The sequence below is a fragment of the Perognathus longimembris genome, chromosome 5 (genome assembly GCF_023159225.1).
Source record: "Perognathus longimembris pacificus isolate PPM17 chromosome 5, ASM2315922v1, whole genome shotgun sequence".
In the NCBI taxonomy this organism is placed as follows: Eukaryota; Metazoa; Chordata; class Mammalia; order Rodentia; family Heteromyidae; genus Perognathus; species Perognathus longimembris.
The window spans coordinates 51937034-51955886 of NC_063165.1; the positions used below are offsets into that span (position 1 = coordinate 51937034).

An 18853-nucleotide genomic window follows, 5' to 3' on the forward strand; every position below is an offset into this window, starting at 1 on the left:
GATCTCGCGTCCAATCAGGGCGTGCCCGTGACGTCATCTTGCCGCGCGGACGCAGATGTGTCCGTCGTCCCACGCGGGTCGGAAGGCGGGGCGCTGAGTGTCCCGGGTTCCGGTGCTCCGTGGTGAGGGAGGATGGTTCTCCGGCAGCTGCTGGCAGCTCTGCTGCACAACCCGCAGCTGGTGGAGCGGCTGTCCGAGTCGCGGCCTATCCGGCGCGCGGCGCAGCTCACAGCTTTCGCCCTGATCCACGCGCAGCTGCGGGGCCAGGATGCGGCCCGCCGCATTCGCGCTCTCGCGGCTGGTCCTGTGGGCTTCCTGGGCCGCCGCGCCGTACGCTTCCGCGACACCTTCTCCCAGGAACTGCGCCACGGCCTCCGGGACCGTCCCCGACCGCCACCGGGTCGCCAGAAGGGCCCGGGCACACGCTCTTAAGCTCTGTGGCTGGGCCTGGCCGAGGTCACCGACTTTCCCTTCTCTGCTTCACCCTGACCTTGGCGTGAAGGAGTTCTCTAGGACACCGCGCATGCATTCGGATTCTGAGGTCCTCGGTCTTCAGACGTCTCGCCAAGAACTCTGGCCAAACCCATATCCACGTTGAGGCCCTGAGATTGGAGAAAGATCCCTAAGCCTGGCAGGTATAGACTGGACCCGGGCACTGCCCGTACGACAGCCATGGACCCACAGCCACCCAGCCAGCCTGCCTGCCTTCTACAAACGGGACTACACTGGTGCAGCATGTTGCTGCCTCCAGGGAAGATAAGATAGTGGGTGGAAAGACAAACCTGCAGCTGCCGAGCTCTCTCATTAAACGTGTCAGCTTACTCCTAAGTAGCGTGGTACTTCTCAATCAAGATGGACTGGGAACACCGGGGGCTGTGGATTTATGTTAATATTTATCAGCCTGGGTGCTGGGAATGTGGCTTAGTGCTATAGGGCTTGCATGCATGAAGACCTGGGTTCGATTCCTCAGTACCACATAAACAAAAAGCCGAAGTGGCCCTGTGGCTCAAGGGGTAGAGTACTAGCTTTGAGCAAAAGAAGCTCAGGGACAGTGCACAGGCTCCCGAGTTCAAGCCCCAGGGCCGGCAAATGCATATAATCAACATGTTGGCTGTCTATTCTGCCCTGGCGTTTGCTAATTACATTCCGTGTGGCTTGTATAGCTTCTTACAACCACAGACTTGGGAGAAAATTGCCACTTCTCAAGTTGCCCAAAGCTTTGCAAGAGTAGCGAAGGCACACATTTTAGCACCATCCTATAGGAGATCCCATGTCTTTAATTACAGTCCAGGGCCCATGTCTTTAATTGCAGTCCTCGGCAGCATTTACCCTGCTCCTTGGGAGCTGCCCTTTCCATCACCACTGGGCAGTAAAATTATTACTACCCACCATGAAACAAGCTAGCAGAATTTCCATTCCCCAGTTTTGAAGCTCTAGATGCAAACTATGGTCATTTTCCCATGATTAAGAAATTCATTGTATATGTAATGACCTGCCATTTTAGCTCCTCTAGGTGGGTTAGTCATGACATATAACTGTCTTATTGGTATTTTTTTGTTTCCAATTCTGAGGTCTAAATTCAGTGCATTGCATTTGCTAGGCAAGTGCTCTTCCACTGGGCTAAATCCCCAACCCCTAAATATGAAATCTAGAAAACTTGGGCTCCTTACCAGCTACTGAGCATTGTGTGGTCTTAGTTCCCAGAGAGTCAGGTTGACAGAGTCTAAGACAAGCAGTGTGTGTGTGGTCAGAGGGGAAACATTGGCTTCTTACTCTGGGAGAATAATGTGTGTGGGGGGGTGGGGAGGGTGAGTCCAGAGAATAGTGTGTGTTAGGGGATTGAGCCCAGAGTCTTGGGCATGCTAAACAAGCACTATCCCAGGCCCTGGGAGAGTAATTTTTTTTTTTTTTTTTTTGGCCAGTCCTGGCCTTGGACTCAGGGCCTGAGCACTGTCCCGGGCTTCTTTTTGCTCAAGGCTAGCACTCTGCCCCTTGAGCCACAGGCCACTTCTGGCCATTTTGTATATATGTGGTGCTGGGGAATCGAACCCAGGGCTTCATGTATATGAGGCAAGCACTCTTTGCCACTAGGCCATATCCCCAGCCCTGGGAGAGTAATTTTTAAAGACAAGGAACAGAAAAGGCTGGAGGGTTTCCTACCAATTTTCCAAAATGATTTGTTTGGGGACTAATCAAATAACTGTGATAGCAGGCACCAAAATGCCCTTAAATAACACAGCTCTCACTTTACATGGTTTAAGAGCTTGTGAGAGACATGCTCTTCGAGCTTGAAGACATGCAGTAACTCCAGGAATGGCAGTATTTGTGGTGGATACCTCGGCGTTCCTATGATCTGTTGTGTAGACCAAGCAATGGGGTGGGGCTTTCTCAGGATCACAGGTAGTATGTGGCAGGGACTAGATCTTGGATCTTCTGAATGCAGCAACCTGTTTACTCCACCACAATGCCTCTCAAGTGTCTGCAAGGTCCATTGGCCTTGATTGTCCTGATAGCAAGCAGTAAGACATCATAGAAAGCTTAAGAGAGGTCATTTGGGAATGTCATTAGCAGTTCATTGTCTTTTACAACCAGGTGCTATTATACATTTGAAACATTACAGTGGCCAAAAGGAATAGAACAGGAACAGACGTGGGTCCCATGGGTTATATTGGAATTCTTTGGGAAGCTTGGCATTGGGACTGACTAGTTAGATCTTTGGTGTCGAGGGAAAGGAGCTCACTCAGAAAGCAAAACCATCAATGGCTGTGCCCAGAGAGGAGACAGTGGGAATCCTGAAGGAGAACCAGGGCCCTGTTGCAGTGTTCCAGCCCAGATGCCTGTGAAGGTGAAGTGACTCTTCCTATGGCTGGATCTTGGGCTGCAGCTGCTCTGTCATGTTTTCAGATGTCTTCTCCAGTTCCATGATGTGAAGACTAAGGTAGTCCCTCCAAGCCCCACTCAGCAGGGAGGATAGGGCTGGTGGGTCCTCCAGGGTCAAGTGGGGAAACATGCGTGTTTCATTCTTGAGGGGAAAGCTGCATTTCTCCACGGCATGCCTTGTGGTCCCAGGGGTCACCACGAAGAAGCGGCAGAGCCACGGCCCACCGGCTATCTGGCAGGAGGGTTGTTTGGTGAGGTTGTTCAGCATTTGACACAGGACCCAGTCCTCAGTCCCACCCATATCCACCACCTCCACAGGTGAATGGAGACCAGGAAGGTGGAGAAGGTGCTGAGGGGGCATGTAGGTGTGAGAGAAGAGGAGTGTGTAGTGGGTAGGCACGCTTGAGAGCCTAGGTGTGTGGACCACCTGCTCCAAGTACTTTAGGCCTGGTACCAGGCCCCCCTGATGCAGGCAGCCAAAGAAGAGGGCACCCAGGGCATTGGAGAGGACCAGGGTACCCTTCCAGGGCACAGGTCGGATTCGTGGACTACAGAGCAGGACTAGGGGCACGATGAGGGGGATCAGGAACCGCGCCTCCTGGTGGCTAAAGGCAGACAGCAGGGCCAGTGGCATGAAGTAGAGGAGAAGAAGATAAGACCTGGGGCTCCACAGCCAACCCTGGGCACCTGGCATCCTCTGGAGGCCCATTTGTGCAAAGGCCCGGAGGCCTACTTGCAGCTCTTGCCATGCAGCCTGCAGTGCCTCAGCATGCAGCACACCAAAAAGCAGAAAGCCATTGACTGCCAGGTGAGTGAGCCGCACGTGGGTGCCATGCTTTGCAAGGTTTTGAGGGTCCAGGTTGTAGTGCAAGAAGTTGACAGGTGTAAGGACAAGGCTACTAGATCTAGAGAGGCTAGAGAAGTACCAGCTGTCTGAGACCACAAACACCACTGCAGTGAGGGCCACCCCAGGGAGCAGTGCCAGTGCCTCTCGGGTCAGTGCCTTGAAGCCAGGGACCATGGTTCCACGAACACCCCAGAGGACGAGGGGGACCAGAGCAAAGGCCAGAAAGGTGGGCCGGTTGAAGAAGCCAGCAGCTACAATGGCCCCAAGAAGCCAGCTGTGCCACCGTGGCCCTGGGGCATGTTTGTCGGGCCTGGGACTCCATGACACATGAGGGGACACCAGGACCAGCAGCCATGTGAAGAGCAGTCCTTCGATGGCATTGGAGAAGGTCCTTGTGTAAAAAACCAGGGTGACATAGGAGCCAGACAGCAGGGCCAGGGCGTTCCAGCGATCTGCCCCCCACAGAGGGGCTAGATGGTACACAGCTCCATCCAGGGCAAAGGAGAGGGCAGTGAGGAGGAGCCGGGGCCCCACCAGCAGCACATAGCCACTCACTGGGCCAGGCCATGGCCCCAGGTTTTCCCAGAGTCTGAGCAACCAGAAGGCAGAGCCTGAGGTCAGCAGTGGGAAGACCACTGTGCGGCAGGAGCTGCTGGGGTAAAACTCCCAGGGCCGTGTGGCCTGAACTCCCAGGATGTCCTCTGCAGAGAGAAAAAGGCAGAGGTGAGCCAGTTCCAAGCTCGGATGTGCACCCCCAGCTTGCCTGCCCGCTAGTAGACACTCCTGCACAACCCCGGAGACTGTACCAGGTGGACTTTTCTCTCTTGATGAAGTGTGTTTTACGGGAGAAACCGACAAACAGATGCTCAGGTGGGCTTGACCTGACTAAGCCAGCTCGGTAAGAGCAGTTTGCTCCACCTGGATACAGAGGAGGCAATAGTCAAAGCTTCAGTGATTCTTTTAGCTTGCTAGAGGACAGAAGAGGCTGTTGGCAAGGAACGCAGATGGCTTCCAGGCACTGATGGTGAAAAAATACCTACTGCAGTTCCATGGTTGTGTGAACTGAATTCTGCCAATAACAAGAATGAGTTTGGAAGCCCATGGTTCCCCCAGCACTGCCAAACAAGAACTGAGCCCAGGCCTATACGTCCATTTCAACCTTATGATACCTTGAGCAGAATGCCCACGCCAGAACAGGAACCAGATTGCAAAACTAACAAATGGGTCAAGTTGTAAACTGCTAGGTGTGTGATGGGTTTTGTACAGGAAGGAAACTCAAGGTAGGCGAGGCCTCACCTTGTGAAGAGGGCAGTAGGAACCACACCTGGGAAATGCGGTGACAGTGTATTCTGGGAAAGGGATGGGGAGGAATAGAAGAAGGCTGTATTCCTCTTCTCTGATCTCAGAGTCAAACACCAGTCTTTGTGATGGAGTTTGGCTCTGTCTCAGGAGAGAGGGGTGTGAGAGTGATGACCAGAAATGAGTAGACTTTGTATTCAAGCCAGGTGTGATGTTATGTACCTATAATCCCAGCACTTAGGAGGCTGAGGCAGGAGAACCACAAATTCGAGGCTAGCCTGAAATACATAGAAAGACTCTCAAAAAATACACAAAGCTGCCAAAACTTATGGCTGTGTGCATAGATCAAGTGCAACAGCAATGAGTTTGAACCTAATATTGCCAATACCTATTATTATTTTTATTTTATTTTATTGCTGGTCCTGGGGATTGAACTCTGGGCCCGAGCTTCTTTTTGCTCAAGGCTAGAGCGCTGCCACTTGAGCCATAGCACCACTTCCAGCTTTTTCTGAGTAGTTTATCCGACTTTCCTGCCTGGATTGGCTTTGAACCATGATCCTCACATCTCAGCCTCCTGAGTACCTAGGATTACAGGTGTGAGCCACTGGTGCCTGTCTTATTACAGTTATTATTATAAAAGAAAGTGTCCAAGCAGTAGAAAGTCTTAAAAAAAATAACTTGTTGCAGCTGGATGCCAGTGGCTCACACCTGTATTCCTAGCTACTTAGGAGGCTGAGATGAGGAGGGTCTAATTGGAAGTCAAGCCTGGGCAAAAAAGTCCTCAAGATTCCATCTCCAAAATAACCAGCAAAAAGCTGGGATTTTCCTAACATTGCCAGCAGGATCAGGAATATGCACAGGGGAGGAAAGTAGCTTGGCCAACTTAAGGCACTTTTCTGAGTATCTTGGCTGTCAAGTTGAGGCAGGAGAGATAGGTGAGGAGACAGGGAAATTATATTGTTTTTAATAAATATAAAAAGGCCTAGACACAGAATTAGTGTCAATTAAACTTCAAGTTACAAGGGCTGGGAGACCTAAAAGGGGCTAGCTATCTTAAACTGCCTTCTAAACCTGGCAACTCTGTAAATGGGTAGTAAGATTAGATCCATATTTGAGAAAAGGAAGCCCTAAAAAGCTCACCTACTGTCACTAGTTTGGGTAGCTCCAGAGATATCTCCATATTTGTGTGTGTATGTGAGTCTGTGACCTTGTGCCTGAGCTTTTTGCTCAAGGTTAGTGCTCTGCTATTTGAGCCATAGCTCTACTTCTTGCTTTTTTGGTCATTAATTTGATATAAGAATCTCATGCTTAGGCTGGCTTTGAACCCCCATCCTCAGATCTCAGCTTCTTGTGCAGCTAGGATTACAGTTATGAACATCTCCACATTTAAGACTGAGTAACACTCATCTTTGCTACCTAGGGTTGGGGGCTGCTAGACAACATGACCACATACATTACCCCAGCTCAGATAGAGTAAAGGTAGTAGGTAACATCTGCCATTTGGAGTCTTTAACTTCCAATTCCTGCTTAAAGAGCAGGGACTGTTTCTCTCTTTCTCCCTACTTTAACCTTGTTATGCTAAAAGAAATCCTTGCTAAAACTTAAAAACAAATCCACTGTTGAACACTGGCACAGCTAGCTGGAGGTCTCCCAAATATCATTTCCCCTTTCTTTCTTCGTTTCATTAGCCAGGCACTTGGGTCAGATGTAAAGGTTATTCCCAGCTTCCCTTGTGGCTAGGTGAGGTCACGTGGTACATTTTGTCTAGTGGGGTATAAATGAGCAAAAGATATATGACTCACAAAATATGACCTTAAAGGGAGTAGGCACTCCTTCCAGGGAACCTACAGGAGAAAAGTGTTACTGCCTCAGATCACATCCTGTGTAAGCATCCTGGCCCCTGGGAAAGCCTGACTCAAATCATTCCACCGAGAACTTGTCAAGGAGCTTGGCTGACATTAGGCACAGAAACCTGAAATGAGATAGGCCTCTCTAATGGGAGGGAAAACTGCTGGGCAACTGCTATTGTTATAAACCACCACTACTGTTACTGTAACTACCTGCTTGTAAAACTGCTTAAAGGTTAATCTGAACATAACATGAATTCTGAAGACTCTTGAAAGAAGGTGACCTCAGAGTATGATCCTGTTCTGCTCCTGTATCCCTCTCCCCATCCTAAACTGTAACCAAAAGGAAGAGAGCCCGACAAGCCCACCTGCCTATTGGAAGATTTTTCCAGAAGTTTGGGCTGAAAAGGGGGCCCCTAGCCTGGCCCACAACCATGCCCCTCCAGTGGTAGATCTCAAACCTGGTACCCACCCTGTCAGGCAGGGGCAATACGTGATACCCCGGGAGGCACGACTAGGTGTTCATCTTCAGAGGCTCAAAGATACAGGTACAGTGGTTGAATGCCAGTTGCCACAGAACTCCACTCCTGCCAGTCAGGAAAGCAGGAGGAAATGACCACCAATATGTGTAAGACCTGTAAGCAATCAGCAGTGCTGCTGTTGTGTTGCACCCAGTGGTCCCCATCACTATACTCTCCTGATCCTCCTGTTTCCACAAGCAACCTAGTTTACCTGTGTAGAACTGAAAGATGCTTTCTTCTGCATCTGCATGACTCCAGGCAGTCAGCCCCCATTTGCCTTCAAATGGGAAGATCCCAGCCCTGGCAGAAAAACCCAGATGACCTGGACCAGGGTGCCACAGGGCTTTGAAAACTGACACACAGCGGTGAGGGAAGGGGTGACCATGTCCAAAAAGAAATATATTCTTCACTTATGTAACTGCAACCCTTCTGTACATCATCTTTATAGTAACAAAAATAAATAAAAACCACCCACAATATGCAGGGAAGCCCTAGCAACAGATGTGTCCATCTTCCCAGAACTCACACTGCTCCAGTATGTAGATGACCTGCTCCTGGCAAGCCCCGCCTGACATAATGTGGCCGTTTGACCTCTTCCATGAAAAGAACTACACAGCCCCAGGTGACCTTACCCAGATGCTGTGCCCATAGCAACAGCGCGTGGACTGTCAAAGTCCCCGCACCTAATGGCATCAGGGTGGCTGCCATGACTTAGTGGCCACAGTGGTCCTGATCAGGGAGGCTGACAGCTCTCCCTGGGACAAGAGATCAATGTTACATTGCCACAGATGTTCCCCTCCCAAACCCAGAACTTGAACTCTTTACAGATGGAAGTAGCTTTGTCCGAGTGGGACAGGACAACAAAAAGCTGCATTTGCTTTCACCACCATAAGTGACATCACATAGGCAGGGGCTTGTTCCGGGGGTAGTCTGCATGACAAGCTGAATTCTGGGCTTGAATTCAGGCGTTACAACATGCAGGAGGAACGCGGGCAAACATCTGCAAGGACTCCAAGTACGCTTTCTCTACATATACACAGGGCCATCTGCAAGGAAAGAGAAGTGCTTACAGCAGGGGGAAGAGAAATTAAAAACAAAGGAGAAATCTTCCAATGGCTAGAAGTGAGGGTTGTGCCCTGTAGGGGGCATCAAAGGGGCATGGATCATGTCAGCAGGGCAGGTGGCAAGAGAGGCAGCGGAAAAGCTGAGCTCACCTGGAGAGCTAGAACAAACTGCAAAATGTGCATCGGCCCCAGAATTGCCTCCTGTCCCCACTTACATCAAGGAGGAGGCGTAAGGGGCAGGAGATGAAAGGGGGATGAAGGAAGAAGAGGGCTAGTGGCAGCTGCCTGACCAGAGACTCATAGTCCCCAGTGTCACAGCTGTTCCTCTAATAAAAATAGTATTCTGGCCATGTGCTGGTGGCTCACACCTGTAATCCTAGCTACTCAGGAGTCTGAAGATAGAGGTTGAAAGCTAGCCTGGGCAGGAAAGTCCATAAGACTCTTATCTCCAATTAACCACCCGAAAACCAAAAGTGGTGCTGTAATTCAAGTGGTAGAGCATTAGTCTTGAGCAAAAAGAGCTCAGGGACAGTGCCAAGGCTCTGAGTTCAAGCCCCATGACTGACAGAAAAAAAAAGTAACAATATCATGAGCTGGGGAAAACAGCTATGAAAAACATGCTAAGTAGATACTATTTCATCTCAAAACTGCCTACACTATATGCCCAAATAAGTGCTACGTATACCACAAGTACACAAAATAATGCACACCAGGGACCCAGGCCAAGCCCAAGTATACAAGCAATGGGCACCACAGCCTTTGAAAACCCAGTCAAACCCTGTCAGGGATATCAATACCTTTCAGTCCTAGTCTGCACCTACTTGGGATGGGGCAAAGCATGTCCAGCCCACAGTAAGAAGGCACGAGGGGACTGGGGATATAGCCTAGTGGCAAGAGTGCCTGCCTCGGATACACGAGGCCCTAGGTTCGATTCCCCAGCACCACATATACAGAAAACGGCCAGAAGCGGCGCTGTGGCTCAAGTGGCAGAGTGCTAGCCTTGAGAGGGAAGAAGCCAGGGACAGTGCTCAGGCCCTGAGTCCAAGGCCCACGACTGGCAAAAAAAAAAAGAAGGCACGAGAAGGGGTGAAGGCCCTACTGAGAGAAGTTCTCCCCAGGTATGGACTTCCTCTTTACAAGTCCTCTTTGGGCTTTGTGGCCAAACCACCCAGGGCATCACCAAAGTACCAGCAATAAAATGGAAGCTACATGCAACCTATGGGCCCTGGAGCTCAGGGAAAGTTGAGCACATGAATCAGATCCTCAAAATGACTCTTAGCCAAACTGTGCCAGGAAATCCAGTCCCCTTGGGTACAGATGCTTCCTTTCATTTTATTTTGGGCATGCTGTACCCTAAGGCCCTCTGGGTACTCACCTTCTGAATTCTTTATGGTGCACCGCTTCCTTTAATAGGCAGGCTAAGGTATGTGTGGGCCGGTGGGCGCGGGGTGGGGGTGGGGGAACCTAAAACATATTGAGGACTTGGGAATGTCCAGGCATCTCCAGGCCTTGGGAATGACCCTACATTACATTTCCTGAGATGTCCTACAGAAGGTCCCTATTCTATGGGAAATTGATGTCACTCATCAGCCAGGTGACATGGTATGTATAAAAGATTGGAAAAAGGGGGCTGGGAATATGACCTAGTGGCAAGAGTACTTGCCTCATATTCATGAAGCCCTGGGTTTGATTCCCTAGCACCATATATATATATATATATATAAAATGGCCAGAAGTGGCGCTGTGGCTCACGTGGCAGAGTGCTAGCCTTGAGCAAAAAGAAGCCAGGGACAGTGTTCAGGCTTAGGACTCAAGACTCAAGGCTCAAGGTTTAGGACTGGCAAAAAACAAAAAACAAACAAAAAAGGTTTGGAAAAAGGAGCCACTCCAACTCACCTGGCTGGGACCTCAATATGGTAATATTGGATACCCCGATCACTGTTCAAGTTGCAGGTGTCATTCCCTAGATCCACCACTCCTGGGCAGACAGAGAAGGCAGTGGCCCCTGATGATCCTGACTGGTGGCAGACAGCTTGGGATCTGGCCAGCCATCTCAAACTGAAGCCCCAGAAGATGGCCTAGTAGTTTTCTGCAGGATCACCAGCCCTGCTCCCTGCACCCTGGAAGCAGGCTGGTCAACATAAAGCCGGAGCCTGAGGAATTGTCCATCAAGACTCCTATGACCCCTTCTTGCCCCTCACCTTGCTAATCTGTCCGGTGGCCCTATTTGCTGTAGGCTTAACCACTGTGGCATTGCAGGGATGGGACTGGAAGCAGAAAGTGCTGTGGGCCCTCTTGTAGTGAATTCCTGTTATAGCACTCAGATATTGGGCACGGGGCACCAAGATGCCTCTGGTGTATGACAGTCGGCACCCCAGGCCTCCTGGCATCTCTTGGCTCTGCGTCACTGTGGCTCCAGGTCTCCGTAATTGAGGGAAGCAAACAAATTCTAAACCAAACCAGATAGAGGACTGGAAAAAGCTCAGTAACCCTCCAATTTGATATTTACTCCTCCATAAAGCCAAACTTAAATTGCGGGAACCTATCCTGGCAACAATGGTACTCTAACCATGAAAACTAAATGTGCCCTAGAAGTCTTCCTGACTGCCTAGGCTGTGACCACCACGTGCCCTGTCGCTGGTGGGAATGTGTAGCGTGGGCAGCCACTGACACTTAGGATCGTTCAGGTCCCCAAAGACTATAATGACTCGTTGCAATGCCATCCAGCTCACTGTTAGCAACCTTTCTGACGCAGGCTGTTCACCGGAAGGATCTTAGGAATAAGGATCTATGCCAGAGGCATAGCCGTATACAAAAGTTGTTAACCCCATGGGTCAGGTTGATAGCTTGGCCCTCACTCATTCATGGAAAGCTTTACAACAGAGGCTCCAGGCTGGCACAGGCCCCATGGTCTTCCTCAATCCCATGGAATCCTATCCCTAAATGATGCCACCATGGGACTTTTAACCAAACCAACCCAGATCTGGTTCCAGACTGTTGGCTCCCTGCCTTCACCTGGGAGCCACTGGGTATGCAGGGCTTGGGGTAATATTGAACCTCACATACAACCTCAGAGGTGCCCTGGAGCCCAGTCCCCTTTCCCTTCCAAGTGTGGGGAATGCCTCTTGCAAGGCTAACTGCATCTCCTTGGGCTCAGGCTCAGCAAATTCCTCGGCGTACCTGATGGCACCCACTTTGCAATGGAATCTTCCATTGACTCTGTTTGACTAGGGTAGGGACATGTGCCATGGTAAAGCTTTTTCCAGCCTTCAGAGTGGTTCCAGGGGACAAAGTCCCAAACCTTCCGGGGTACACCCCTAAGTAAGAAGAGTGCCTGTCACAGTCCCACTTCTTGTAGGTATGGGAGCAGCCAGTGCAGCAGGGGCTACCCAAATCGAGCTGTCCCAAGTCCAATGTCAACAACCCTCAAAACAGATAGGTCAAGATCTCTCAAATGTAACCTCAGTCTGTAACCTCCAAGACCAAATAGACCCATTGGCAAGTGCAGTCCTCCCAAACAGGAAGAGCTTAGACTTGTTTGCCCCCAGAGTGCTGTTCTATGTCAGTAAGTCTGGAGGGGTAAGGGAGTCCATGGACCAAGGCTGAAAATGCATCCCAGCTCCAGAAACTTACCGTAGGGAAGAATCCTCATGGTGAGGGGCTTTCTAGACCTGGCTCCTACGGTTGTCTCCTTTTCTTGGACCCTTACTGGTCACTGGCCTTGCCTTCACCTTTGGTCCTTGTTTGCTAAACGTGGCTAAGTTTATTAGCTCAAGCCAAAAGGCTATCAAACTGAAGACGCTCTTGAGGTGGATAAATCTTACAGAAGACTAGTGCCCATTCCTGCTAGAAAAGGCATAAAAAGGAGAGGGGATGTCAAGAAGGCTGGCACAAAAGCCTGCAATGAGATAGGGCAGGACTTCCAGCACAGTCCAGAACACTGCTGGGAAATTGCCACTGTGGTAAACTACTACTGTCATCTTACTCACCTGCTTGTAAAACTTCGCTTAAAGGTTAACCTTCACACAACACACAATTTCTGAAGACTCCTGGAAGAATGTGACATCTAAGTGTGACCTGTAATCTCTTCAGACCCCCTGAATGGTGACCTGGCTCAGCCTATGCTCACTGCTCCACTCCTGTATCTGGCTCCCAACCTAAACTTAACTGTGGTTCCCACAGCAAACCCCTCCCCTAGTTTAAACTCACCTATCAGCAACCAGCCCAGCACTAGGAGTCCAGCCCTCTCTAGCCCCCAGTCATCCTATATGGACTTTGAAGTCTGGAGACTGGGGGCTCAGAGTTTGGAGTAGGAAGCCCTTTGGGCCTGCTGGCATAATAAACCAGAGTTACGCCTACTTCTCTGAGTGTTTCTCTTGGTTTCTCCATGGTCTGTTCATTTTTCTGTAACAAACTCCTACCAGTATTCATTCTGAGTGACCTGTTGGGTGGAGCAGGAAGACATCTAGGAGACTGGTGTTTTATTAGTATCATCCACAAGGCCTGTGGTCAGCACAGCAGGAAGGAGATACAAAGTTCCCATTTCCAATTTCTTATCCCAGTGGGGCTGCATGCTCATCCCTCCCCACTGAATAGCCAGCCAGCCAACCAGATCTCAACCTCACCCAGGAGCTTTACCTGCCATGACCTCAGGTGACTGGAAGAACTCATCTGGATGCACGTAGCCTGTCTGAGGGAGGAGGCACCATAGCACTCGCAGTAGGCTGAGGCTGCCCCAGAGTAACCTGGCTGCCATCTTCAGATCCAGTTGTTACACATCTGGCCCAGAGCCTGAAATGAGTTTGGTGCTGTTCTGGATCCACAATTTTGCATCTGTTGAGGGTAACATTTGATAGTTATTGTAATGTAAATTATATCTTAAACTGTCTGAACAAACTCAAAATGGATCTATATGGAAATGATGATAAGCTGTATGTGATGGTAAATGCCTATAATCCCATCACTCAGGAGGCTGAGACTGGAGAATCACAAGAATCAACCTGGGCTACACAGATGAACTTTGTCTTAAAAAATGATGATGATGATACACTTGACATTTGTATCTCATTACCTCTTTTCATAGCCTAAGGCAGTAGGTCTTATTATCCCCATTTTGTAGATGGAGAAAGAGACCTCTGTTGATTATTATTTTCTAATTGTATTTACTAAGGATCTATACATGGTCAAAAGAATTTTCTTGGCAGTACTAGGGTTTGAACTCAGAGGATCTTTTGTTTGCTAGTTAGTCATTCTTCCACTGAGCCACAGAACTAGGTCATTTTGCTTTACTTTTTTTTTTTTTGGATAGAGTCCAACCAATCTGCTTTGATCCTCCTATCAATCTCCCAAATAGCAAGACTGAAGGTGCATAACACCATGTTAAAACTCTGGTGGTTTTTCTTTATGTGGATGATAGGGCTGAACTCTTGTCTAAGTGTTGTCCCTTAGCTTTCTCGCTCAAGGTTGGTGGTGCTCCACCACTTGAACTACAGTTCCACTTCATATTTTCCCCCTATGTGTGAAGATACTGGGGCTGGAACTCAGTACTTTGTGCTCTTGTTTAGCTTTTTCAAACATGGATGATGCTCCTCCACTTGAGCCATGCCTCTTCTTCTGGCTTTTTGCTGGTTCATTGGAGATAAGGGTCTCACCAACTTTTCTGTCAGGGATGGCTTCAAATTGAGATGCTCAAATCTCAGCCTCCTGAGTAGCCAGGATTATAGGCATGAGCCTCTGCACCAAGCCTTTTTCTTTTTTTTTTTTTTTTTTTGCCAGTCCTGGGCCTTGGACTCAGGGCCTGAGCACTGTCCCTGGCTTCCTTTTGCTCAAGGCTAGCACACTGCCACTTGAGCCACAGTGCCAATTCTGGCCGTTTTCCATATATGTGGTACTGGGGAATTGAACCCGGGGCTTCATGTATATGAGGCAAGCTCTTTTGCCACTAGGCCATATTCCCAGCGCCCCCCCCCCCTTTTTTAATGACAGCTTGACTAGGTTGAGACAGCCAGGTAGCTGGTAAGACCTTATTTCTTGAAGTGTTGATGAAAATGTTTCAGGAAGGGATTAGCATATGGACAGGAGGATGAGCTGAGTACCTTTACTAAGTATGGGTTTGAATACCCAGTCACTTCAAGGTGGAGGGTGAATTTTCTCCCTCTTCTTCAGTGGGGACATTTAACTTTCTGCTCTGAAACATGAACATTCCTGTTCTTGAGCCTCTGGGACTTATACAAGCACTCCCACTTCTGCCTGGACCTCAATTCTCAAGCCTTTGAGCTAGGACTTGGAGTTACACTCCTCAGGTATTGCAGTATGAGATTCTGTTTCTCTAGACACGAGTCTCTACGGCTGTGTAAGCCAATTCTCAGTTAAAAAAAAACACCACAAAGCCAGCTGGGCACTGGTGGCTCACACCTGGAATCCTAGCTACTCAGAAGAGTGAGTATCCCTGTCTGAAGCCAGTCCTGACAAGAAAATCCGTGAGGCGCTTATCTCCAAGTAACTACAGAAAAGCCAGTAGTGGTGCTGTGGCTCCAGTGGTAGAGTGCTAGCTTTGAGCAAAAAAGCTCAGGAACAGTGCCTGGGCCCTGAGTTCCAGCCTTAGAACGCACACATGCCAGTTTTCTACTGATTCTGGTGTTCTGGAGAGCCCTGACTAACAGAATATCTAAATATGACATTTGTTAAACGTGACATTCCTAAATAGGACTAGGGTGTGCTACAAATCCAGGTCCCATAGCTTCACCCTGGCCTTCACTTCCTGTCCACAGACCCTTATGGCACTGTTTTTGGCACTTCTTTTGTTGTTGTTTTATGTTTTGCACTTCTGGAAACTTGGGAACCTCAATGTGTTATGCTTATTTCTCCACAAAAATTAATGACACTAGGCTGGGAATGTGGCTTAGTAGTAGAGCGCTTGCCTAGCATACATGAAGCCCTGGATTCAGTTCTTCAGTACCACATAAATAGAAAAAGCTCAGGGACAGTGCTGAGGTCCTGAGTTCAAGGCCCAGGACTGGCAAAATAATAATAATAATAATGACACTCTATCCCAATTGACCTCAATCCTTACCTCCAAACTTTCCACATTTTGGAATCTGTCCTTTGGAAAGTAAGGGGAATTGACTTACCTAGTCTTTTTTGTTTTGTTTTGTCTTTTTGCCAGTCCTAGGGCTTGAACTCAGGACCTGGGCACTGTCCCTGAGCTGCTTTTGTTCAAGCCTAGCATTCTACTTGATCCACAGTGCCACTTCTGGCCTTTTCTGTTTATGTGGTACTGAGGAATCAAACCCAGGGCTTCATGCATGGGAGGCACGCACTTTACTGCTAACCCACATTCCCAGCCCATCATTGCTTTTTTTTGTATTTATAATAATGTTAGGCTGGGTGCCGGTCTTGCCCTATGTCTTGTGCATGGTGAAAGAGCATTTCCTCTGTAAACCTTAATTTTTATTTATCTATATGAGTTCTACATCCAGGCTCTTGTGAAAAAAAGGAAAAATAATTCAGACATGAGTTTTTTTCATTATCCATTTGCTTCAGCTGCCTAGACTCCCCCCCACCCCTCCCCTCACCTTCAAGCACTCCCTAACCCCTCTTTGAAACAACCAGTTTCAGCCTGTGTAGCCGCTGCACCCAACTTCCTATTCCCTGCCTGCGGAGGCCCCAGGTTTGGGATCCACTCAGATCTCTCTCAGACCCAATCCAGACTGGAGAACAAGAGGTGTCCAGTCGGGATGGCTGCCCGCCCAACGAATCCCCAAGCTAAAGACCCGGGCTGGAGGAGTGGGGTTCTAGCCAGGTGTCCTAGAGGGCGGAGCCAACTCCGGGGGGCGTAACACTCACCGAAACCCAGTCAGGACGCCAGTCCGCGCATTTACGCAAATGAACCCACCGGTGTGCTCGGTGCGCGCGCGGTCCTCTCCTGCCGGTGGCGCAGCCTTCCTCCGGCTGGGGGTCTCCGAAGCGCGCAAGAAGGTGGAGATGGGTGTGGATCGGAAGGTTTTGAAGCAAAGCTACAGCTTGCGGGGCCGCGGAGATGGATTGTGGTGCAGGGGAGCAGACGTGACAATCGTGGGGTACAGGGGCGCCCTGCGCGCGCGTGCGAGGAATGTGTGGGGCTGGCGGCAGGGAGAGACCATCTCGGTGACAGGGGTACAGCCAAGCGGGAACCATTCACTGTGCCCGGCGCGGGGGAGGCCGGGGAAAAGGTCACACTGGCAGGGGCGGGGGAGAAGGGAGGAAGAGACCGGTCAGAGCTCCCGGCAGTCATGGGGTGCGTGCGCGGGGTGTGGGCGTGGGCTGATCTCTGGTGCTGGGAACCGGGGCCCAGGCTGGTTCCTGGCACCTGACGTTTCTCAGGCGCCTAAAGTGAGCGCAGCTCGGTGCCCGCACGTTGCTACCCTCGCATTTTCTTCCTGACAGCTGCTGGGCTTAAGGAAACCGGCGGCGCCCCCTAAGTTGGGCCCCCATACCAATCTGGCCTTTGGAACAGATTTAAGACTTAAGAGAGCCGCTGACACCCAACCAAAGGCTGCTGCTCCTGCCCCAGACACAGGAGGATCGATGGCTTCTAAGTCCATCATCTTGTTGTGTGTGGCACTACATCTTCACCTGGACTCTGAGGCTGCAGGGGTGGGGTGGGGGTGGGGGGCTAACCCTGAAAGCACTGCAAGATTTGGGGCTGGCTGCCTCCTCCCTTTAGCTGCCCAAAGGGCTTTGCTTATCCTTTGGTTAACGGGAGAGTGCAGCATGCGTTAGAACACACAGAAAGGAGACTGGAAGAAAACTAGCACATTTTTGAACCATCAGGACCTCCAAGCTCCAGTTCCAGGCTACAAAATGTCATTTCTACAGTCGCAGGAAGATTCCAGGAAAGGGGGGGCGGTGGATGTAACATTTGGGAAGGAACTATAGCTAAACACTGGTGACTCATGCATGCAATCCTAGCTACTCAGGAAGCTGAGATGTGAGGATGTTTGTTCTGTGCCAGCTTGGGCAGACAATCTATGGCATTCCTGTCCCTAATTAACCAGCAAAAAGCTGGAAGAAACACGAGTGATTCAAGTGGTAGGGTGGCGGCACTGAACTAAGTAAGCTAAGAGAGAGCGCCAGGGGCCCTAAGTGCAACCTCTAAACTCCCGTACCCTTACAAAATAAATAAAGAGAAGGGACAGTGAGGGAAACTCTTTAAGAAAAGCACTGTTCTTGTCACAGTGTCCCATGCAAAGGCTTCGGTGGCTTGGGACTGGCTCTCAGGGCTGGGTCTGCCCTATTCTCGTCGACAGGTGACTCCTCGGGGCCTGCCTCACCTGAGAGGGCAGGCCTGGCCCAAGAGTAGCCTCAGAGGCTGGAAGTTGCTCAGTGGGCAAAGGCTTCGCTGTGGGCTTCCTGAGGGATTTGTGAGGCAGCATAATGTGCCTGTTGTAAGTGGAGTCACTGAGCTTCTGCCATTTCTGGTTATGGAGCCACCGAGGGACACCAGATACCCAGGTGAGACAGGTATCAGGAGAGGACGCAAGCCCAGGGCTCTATCTGGGCCCAAAGCCAGTGCTAGAAAGTGCAGAATGTGCTCCACCTCCCTCCCTGATGAGATGTCACCTCTAGCCCCCTCTCCCCCCTGGGTTCCTGGCAGTTCAGTGCTCAGAGCCTGCAGACTCCTGTATGAGGCTAGTGCCTGGGAGGAGGTAGGTGCCAACAGCCCTCCCCCCCTTCCTCCTCTCCAATCTTCTGGCACCTGCTAGCCAGAAAGTGGCCGCAACTGCCTTCCCATTTGTTCTCCCTAGTGCCCCCACCCCTAGGTCCAACAGCACTTGCAGAGATGCTGTGGCCAACTCACCCGTGCACCCGCTGCCTCTGGGTTGCATCTCCCGGGCGCTGGCTGGTGGTGACTGTCCGGCCAGGCCAGAGCCTTCACCTAATGCCTGGAGGCCCGGGGGCGGGGGGGGGGGGAGCGACAAAGGGCCAGGCCGGGCGGGGTGAGGCGAGGCAGGGGGCCCTACGCCGGCCAGCGGCCTCTGCGCAGTGACCTGGAATTACACCCATCTTCCTGGGCTCCGGGGGTGCGGGAAGAGGCGGCCCTTCCCCTCCTGAGCCCCCACCCCCCACCCCCGCAGTGCCGCAGCCACGCCTGGGAGTTCCTGGTCTGACTTTGCCTGCCTGGGAGCTCGTTTGGCTTGCAATATCTCAGAGGCGAGCTGCTCCTGGCACACAGGGCAATTGCACCCAAGCCTTTCTCGGCCATGCTATTTTATTTTCTTTTGAGACAGTCTCTCCACGTAGCCCAGGTTGGCAGTAAAACTCTCGAGGCTCCGGCCTCAGCCTATCTAGCGCGTGATGACAGTCGCGCGCCCCCACTCCCAGCTGCCCCTCCGGGTTCTTCCATCCAAAAGGATC

General features: G+C 50.6%; 2 protein-coding genes across 3 annotated transcripts; one reads left to right on the top strand and one right to left on the bottom strand.

The window, feature by feature from the left end:
• The first annotated feature begins 37 nt into the window (after positions 1-37).
• Ncbp2as2 (NCBP2 antisense 2 (head to head)) lies at positions 38-828 on the top strand. The gene has a single exon (XM_048346882.1). It carries the CDS (start codon positions 133-135, stop codon positions 430-432), a length of 300 nt encoding a protein of 99 aa, XP_048202839.1. The 5' UTR covers positions 38-132; the 3' UTR covers positions 433-828.
• Positions 829-2548: 1720 nt separating this feature from the next.
• On the bottom strand, positions 2549-18339 carry Pigz (phosphatidylinositol glycan anchor biosynthesis class Z). 2 transcript variants are annotated; one of them, XM_048346884.1, is made up of 3 exons: positions 18297-18339; positions 13097-13291; positions 2549-4428 (listed from the first exon to the last, which is right to left on the bottom strand). In XM_048346884.1, exons 2-3 carry the CDS (start codon positions 13212-13214, stop codon positions 2861-2863), a joined length of 1686 nt encoding a protein of 561 aa, XP_048202841.1. In that variant the 5' UTR covers positions 13215-13291; positions 18297-18339; the 3' UTR covers positions 2549-2860. The 2 variants fall into 2 exon arrangements, with proteins under 2 accessions (XP_048202841.1, XP_048202840.1); XM_048346883.1 differs by lacking the exon at positions 18297-18339 and adding an exon at positions 16304-17254.
• Between the last annotated feature and the right edge of the window lie 514 nt (positions 18340-18853).

Coding starts and splice junctions, on each gene's coding strand:
- Ncbp2as2 (XM_048346882.1), top strand. CDS start 133: ATGGTTCTCCGGCAGCTGCTGGCAGCTCTGCTGCACAACCCGCAGCTG.
- Pigz (XM_048346884.1), bottom strand. CDS start 13,214: ATGGCAGCCAGGTTACTCTGGGGCAGCCTCAGCCTACTGCGAGTGCTA. Junction 4,429..13,096: donor GTCACCTGAGGTCATGGCAG/GTAAAGCTCCTG, acceptor TTCTCTCTGCAG/AGGACATCCTGGGAGTTCAG.